Genomic DNA, 6827 nt, shown 5'->3' on the forward strand with positions numbered 1-6827 from the left:
GCAAATGCTATAATATTTGACCATTCTAAAAATTTTCCAAATGTCTAGCGCATTTAGAGGGAAAAGGGAAAAGAATCGGTTTTGACTAAAATAAACAACTATCAAAGGACAATCCAAAGTTCGCCGAGGATTGGTCGCTTATGAGTAGTTGGAAGTATAGTATTGGAAAATATGGAAATGTTTCCATATTGGATGGACCATATCAACATTATTATGAACAGATAAGATTCTATTAAGAATGAGTTGTAATATGGAAAATATGGAAACGTGTCCATATTGGGAATTGAATATTGAAAACCTATGACTAGATTAGAAACTTTTATGCAAAAGGATGTTCAAAGGAATGTTCTTTGTGTGAGAGACATCATATCTAAGGAATTATATTGTAACAATCTCCGATAGAGGACTTTGTAATATAATTGGCAATAGTCTTTGTGACTTTTGTGCTATGACATTACGAAAGGATCATTGCATAAAATGTTAGAATCTAGCATATTCTATAAGTGGCAAGAATTTGATATTCTTTCACTTATGAAAAAGGATTTGGAGTTGTGAAATGAGTATGATGGGAAATGTGTTCAATGTGATCTATTTCACAAAGTAAGAACCATAGGTAAACATTGTGTGCATGCTAAGAGCATGGGACAAGTGTAATAATTCAAGTAAGAAGTTGATTACCCGAAACGACAAGTGATGAGTAATCGATATGGTGATAAATAAAAGATGTTGTATTTATGCTCAAAGGTTTGAGGCCATATGGGTTTAGTATTATTCTTGTGTTTCACTTTGCATGTTTTGACTTCCTAAATAATTTAATTGGTTAAGAACAGTTGAATTATTCAAACGGGCCACAGTCGTTCATATGTTGGAAGTAGGTATGAATGAAGATTGTCGTGAATTGGTGTGTGGATATTTCTACAACAAATGGATATAATTCTTATTTATGGTGGATATGGAAAAGTCGAGAATTTACCAAATAGGGAGAGTTTCTCATCGCTCAAGTTTCAATTGGACAGAAATTTGGAATCATGCAACTTGGTTGCACGATGAATGAGAAATTTCATATTTGGAAATTAGACTAATTCATTGACAAAGTGTCAAGTGAAGGACTTGGAGATCGAATACACAAAGTTGTGTGTTGATCAAGTCTACCATAAGAGTAATAAAGATATTCATCATGATTTACTAAAGGTTTAGTAAATATGATTATACTTACAAGACTAAGTGTAATTCTGAATTGATTGAAAAGGGTTTTAGATCAATAGCAGAACGAATAATAAGAATCAAGTAGGCAGAAAGATAAAAGTTTCTCCATTCTAAGAAGATGGGAGAGTACCTTTTATGCTTTATGGTAGGTCTTAATGATTAAGAACCATATCTCAATTGATCCTCTAAATGAGTCTTAGTACAATTGTATGTATAAGAAGAGAAATCAAGAATTGAAGAAATGGTTAAATCAATAAGTCAATCATACTTCGTTCCAATAACAAGTCTTAAAGTTAAGATTGTGACATCGAGTGAAAAAGTAAGGTTTATAACATTCATCAAATCTGGAAAGTTGTGATGTCTTGGATAAGACAAAGACCAACTAGGACCAATTTATGAAGTATTTTGATAAAAGCTACACTAAGGGCCTGTTTGAAAGACGTCTGACCCGTCTGAGTCAGCGATTCTGGCTGACTCGGTCAGCCAGATGGTGTTTGAAATGTGCTGTTTCGGTCAGCAGGTCTGGGTCAATCGGCTGAATAAGTCAGCTTGGTTTATGCATCTGACTGGAAAAAAAGACTTCCTTACCCCTGTTCCCTTCGTGACCTAAAAAGAAAAGCGGCAGCGATTCTTCTTCTTCAATCGGCGTCTTCTTCAATCGGCGACTTCTTCAACTGGTGTCTTCTTCCTTCAGCCGAAAATCTTCCTTCAGCCGGAAAGCTGCTCTCCTTCCATCCAAGCTCCGCCCGTCTTCTCCTTCTCCTGCCAGAATCGCCCCATCTGCTCCATCTATAATCTTCAAAACAGGTAAGGAAATTCCGAAAATCTCTTAAATAGTTTATGAAATCCGAAAATACTAGGGTATAACATCTTCTCCTGCTTGTATAATCTCTGAAATCGTATAGTGTATGAAATCAGAAAAAAAAATATGTATAATCTCTTAAATCTTAATTGTGTATAATGTATGTATAAATTATGAAACCATGATTTTTTTCATTGTATAATCTATGAAATTACCTGTATCAAATTACATCAAATTACAGGTAGACTTTTCTTTCTTGTATGCCATTGTTGTTCACAAAGTTGCAGCTTTCCTGTATCAAATTGCATAGAAACAACTGAAAAAGAATCATGTGTACAGTGTTGATGATGCATCAAATGACTCATTCATAACATTATATGCGTAATAAATGATGAGAAGATTGCTATTATTTTTTTGAGTTGTTGCCCTTTTTGTGAAATCAGAAATCAAAAATTGGTTTTGAAATCAAAATTTGTTCTTGGTCTAATGTTATGAAATCTTAAATTGGTTATGAAATCAGAAATTCATGTTGTTATAATGTTATGAAATTTGAAACTTGGTTGTGTATAAGATATGTGATCAAAAATCAGCATTTTTTTTGTTTATAAGCTATGAAATATAAAAGTTATGATGGCAATATTGGTTTGTGTACAAACTTGGTTGTTTATAAGCTATAAAAGCTGATTTTTTTTTGTTTATCTTAATAAAACTTATGATAAATTAGTTTAAATATTAATGTTTTAGGATGTTGGTTTGGAATGAAAGTGAGGACAAAACTTTTCTTGACGCATGTATCCATGAACTAACCACTAATGGTCGTGAGGGTTCTGGGCTTAAGGCTAGTTCATGGAAGATAGTACGCGAAAAATTGATGAACGAACACGGTAAAGAGGTTGATCAAAAGCAAATGAGAAACCACTTTGACTACTACAAATCAAAGTATGTTGCTTGGGTGAAACTGAAAAACAAAACCGGCAATATATATGACCCTATAAAAAATAAATTTAACCTGACGGATGAACAATGGAAGGAAGAGGGGAAGGTAATATTTTTATAACAAATACTATTATAATTATTTTTATAAAAAATACTAATATTCATAAAAATTGTAAACAGCTGAACAAGTTCGTGTTGTCATTGAAAACTAAACCCCTGCTGTTTCCTGATCTTTGCACCCAACTATTTGAAGGGTCGACCTCGACCGGCTTTCAAAGTTGGGGGCCATCTTCTACACTCCCTCGTCCTGTAGAAGAGTTTAGTGTCCATGATTTTGATGATGATGTTCCAATGGAAACCTCAACACAACACGTAGGTGCAAGTGAAGAATCTTCGGGGCGTTCAAAAAATACGGAAGTTGGTGGAAACAAAAGAGTTGGTGGAAAAAAGAGAGATGCAAGGGCGTTAGAAGTTGAAGAGGAGATTGTCAAGCTTGCAAGGTCGTTAGTGGAAAAAAAATGAAAGAATTGAAAAAAGTGAAATGGATAAGGATGTTGATGCGTGTATGGAGAAATTAAACAAAATGGAATGGGGAGAAGAAGATGAAAGACACAAGACCGCTCTTTTGCTATTTGGTGAAAGTGTTGATGTTAGAAAAGTTTGGTTACGACTTTCACATACTAGTTGTGAGTCGTGGGTGATGGGTGCGGGTAGGAAGTATGGTTACCTTTGATGGGTGCGGGTAGAAAAGTTTGGTTATTAGTTTTTTGTTGCATCACTTTTGGATCCTATGTTTGACACTTTGGATGTTACTTTGGATGATGTTATTTGCATGACTTTTGGCTGTTATTGGATGTTAAATATGACTTTTGGTATTTACTAGTTTTTTGTTTTATGACTTTCGGATGTTATTGGATATTGAATATCACTTTTGGATCCTATTTTTTACTTTAACATGTTACCTAATTGTTTGTAACAGGTCAAGTATGGTTTCTGATGGTGAAGTTGTAGCTTTTCTTTTACTTGTGTTTTATTGGTTGAGGTCAAACCGACGCAGACTAATACGAATTCATAGAATTAGAGATAACGATTCAAGCGGGTATGCGTATACGCAAAATTTGATGTACGGAGACCCTACACAATGTTACGATATGATGCATCTTACACAAGAGGCATTTTCTTTATTATGCAACCATTTTACCCAAAAAAATTGGTTGCAAGCTAGCAGGACAATAAGCATTGAAGAGAAAATGGCTATATTCTTACATGTTATAGGACATAATGAACGTTTTCGCGCGGTTAAGGGAAGATTTCATCACTCTACACAAACGATTCATCAATGTTTTCATGAGGTCCTAACTGCAATGATGTGTTTTGCAAAAGAAATTATAGTACCAACAACTCCTAATCCAACAAGACATAACTCAGAACGACATAGACGGTTAAAAAATATTTTTTCCGGAGCAATAGGTGCATTAGATGGAACTCTTGTACATGCGGTCGTACCCGTTGATCAACAAACTCGTTATAGGGGACGAGGAAAAGGAGAATGTTTTCAAAATGTTATAGGAATTTGCGATTTTGATATGATATTTACCTTTGTTTGGGCTGGATGGGAGGGTATAGCACATGATTCAAGAGTTTTGAAAGAAGTTGCATTCAATTCGACTTCTGGATTTCTGTAACAGCCCAAAATCTCAAGTATTGCTAAATTGCATTTTAGGGTGTTTTAAAGGGGGGACTCGGCGAGTTGGAGCCGGACTCGCCGAGTAGGGTCGCAGATTTGATCGTGGGTTCGCGACTGGACTCGACGAGTCCAGGTATGGACTCGGCGAGTCGACGCTGTTCAGTGGAAAACCCTAGCCGTTCGGTTGGGAGGTATATAAGGGGTCCTATGCCTCCATTGTTCGCCTTTTGGCCGACTGAGAAGGGTCCTACATCGGTTGTGGGCATCCAGAACAAGGTTTGATGATCATTGGTGATTTAAGGAAGTTATGGTCCAAGAAGGAGAAGGTTATGGCTAATGGGACAGCAAGGGAATCACGTTTTGAGGCTTGGGGACACTGAGAGTGCATGATTCAGGTAATCTTTCGGATTATTTCCTGTTATGTGAATGTGTGCATGGATTTAGGGTTTGTGAAACCCATTTGGTGATTTAATGGATTATTATGTTATACAAAAGTTTATACCCTGGTAATAGGATGATTAGAGGTCCAGAAGTCCCATTAGTGCGTTTTTCGGGAATAAACGTATCTCAGGAAGCAGTTCGATTGACTGCATGGCGTGGACTCGCCGAGTCAGATGATCAGACTCGGCGAGTAGCTTGAAGATTCACTAGGACTCGCCGAGTTGTTCTTCAGACTCGGCGAGTAGCTTGAAGATCTACTGGAACTCGTCGAGTCGTTCTTCAGACTCGGCGAGTGGTGTCAGGATGCTTATACTCGTCGAGTTACCCTTTGCACTCGACGAGTCCAGTCAGGATTAACCGTTGACCTGTATATACACTAGAGGGGTCAGTTGCCTTGTTTGATAAGATCATTAACTAAGGCTGTGGTATTATAGGGAACCTGCGGAACTAGCGGATTGTGTGCGAGTAGCTCGAAGAGGTTATAGCCTGCGTACTACGAGGTGAGTCTTCTCACTATACCTCACCCGGAAGGGTTTGATTGTGTGACCGGAAGGTCAGGTATGTTGTGTGTTATGTTTATATGCTATGAATGGGAAGTTAGCTGCTACGTATGATAAACATGCTTATATATGGGCCGGAAGGCAAGGTATTATGTGACAGAAAGGTCAGGTATGATATGTGATATATGTGCTTTATGTGTTAGAGTATTTGTATTATGTGTTATATGTGTACGGGCCGGAAGGCGATTATCTTGTGGACCGAAAGGTCCGGGCCGGAAGGCAATGTTGTGTGGATCGAAAGATCCGGGCCGGAAGGCGATATTATGTGGATCGAAAGATTCGGGCCGGAAGGCGATATTATGTGGATCGAAAGATCCGGGCCGGAAGGCAATGTTATGTGGACCGAACGGTTCGGGCCGGATGGCGTATGTGTGTAAGGTATATTGGGGAACTCACTAAGCTTCGTGCTTACGTTGTTTATGTTACGTTGTTTCAGGTTCTTACAGTAACGCGGGATGGCAACGGTTCGATTGTACACACCGAAGAAAGAGTTGAGTTTTGGAGGATCCTGGTCTTCTTTTATAATGAAAATGAAACTACGTTTTGTAATTTGAATGTAAATAAGATTTTAAACAAGTGTTTTTAATATTAAAGTGATTAATCAAACAAAAATTTTATTTTTGGAAATCTGGGTGTTACAATTTCCATTTCCTCCACCGGGTTTGTAATATTTATATAAATTTTATTATCTATCTTCTTTATATAATATATGTCACATTCATTTGCAGAGAAGTATTACCTTTGTGATGCCGCATATACAAACACTCGTGGGTTTATGGCTCCATACCGCAATACTAGGTATTGGTTAGCCGATTTTCGAAGAGGCAGACCTTTAACTAGAGAAGAAAGGTTCAACTATGCTCATGCACAACTTAGAAATGTTATTGAGCGTGCTTATGGTGTTTTGAAGGCGAGATTCCCAATCTCAAAACAAATGGCTCCTTATCCTTTTACCGTGCAAATAGACATAGTCATTGCTTGTGTCGCGGTCCATAATTTTATAAGGAAATACAATATAGAAGATGACTTGTTTAGAAATTTTGAGGACGACACTATGGTTACTCCTGACGTCCAAGGTGGGGGAATTGATAGAGAAAACATACAAGGCATAGAATGGGGTCCAGAAGTCGTTAAATATATGCGTGTTTTGCGTGATCAGATTGCAAATCAACTACTTTCACCTACTTTACGTTAA

At 37.2% G+C, this 6827-nt stretch overlaps 2 protein-coding genes across 2 annotated transcripts; both read left to right on the plus strand.

Moving 5' to 3' along the window:
- Positions 1-2213: 2213 nt before the first annotated feature.
- LOC128125991 (L10-interacting MYB domain-containing protein-like) lies at positions 2214-3466 on the plus strand. Its single transcript, XM_052763661.1, has 3 exons — positions 2214-2302; positions 2753-3050; positions 3125-3466. Exons 1-3 carry the CDS (start codon positions 2214-2216, stop codon positions 3464-3466), a joined length of 729 nt encoding a protein of 242 aa, XP_052619621.1.
- A 2875-nt stretch (positions 3467-6341) lies between these two features.
- Positions 6342-6827, plus strand: LOC128125992 (uncharacterized). Its single transcript, XM_052763662.1, has one exon. The coding sequence runs from the start codon at positions 6342-6344 to the stop codon at positions 6825-6827; it is 486 nt and encodes a 161-aa protein (XP_052619622.1).

The sequence above is a fragment of the Lactuca sativa genome, chromosome 5 (assembly GCF_002870075.4).
Source record: "Lactuca sativa cultivar Salinas chromosome 5, Lsat_Salinas_v11, whole genome shotgun sequence".
Classification (NCBI taxonomy): Eukaryota; Viridiplantae; Streptophyta; class Magnoliopsida; order Asterales; family Asteraceae; genus Lactuca; species Lactuca sativa.

Coding starts and splice junctions, on each gene's coding strand:
- LOC128125991 (XM_052763661.1), top strand. CDS start 2,214: ATGAAATTACCTGTATCAAATTACATCAAATTACAGGTAGACTTTTCT. Junction 2,303..2,752: donor CACAAAGTTGCAGCTTTCCT/GTATCAAATTGC, acceptor TTAATGTTTTAG/GATGTTGGTTTGGAATGAAA. Junction 3,051..3,124: donor AATGGAAGGAAGAGGGGAAG/GTAATATTTTTA, acceptor AATTGTAAACAG/CTGAACAAGTTCGTGTTGTC.
- LOC128125992 (XM_052763662.1), top strand. CDS start 6,342: ATGTCACATTCATTTGCAGAGAAGTATTACCTTTGTGATGCCGCATAT.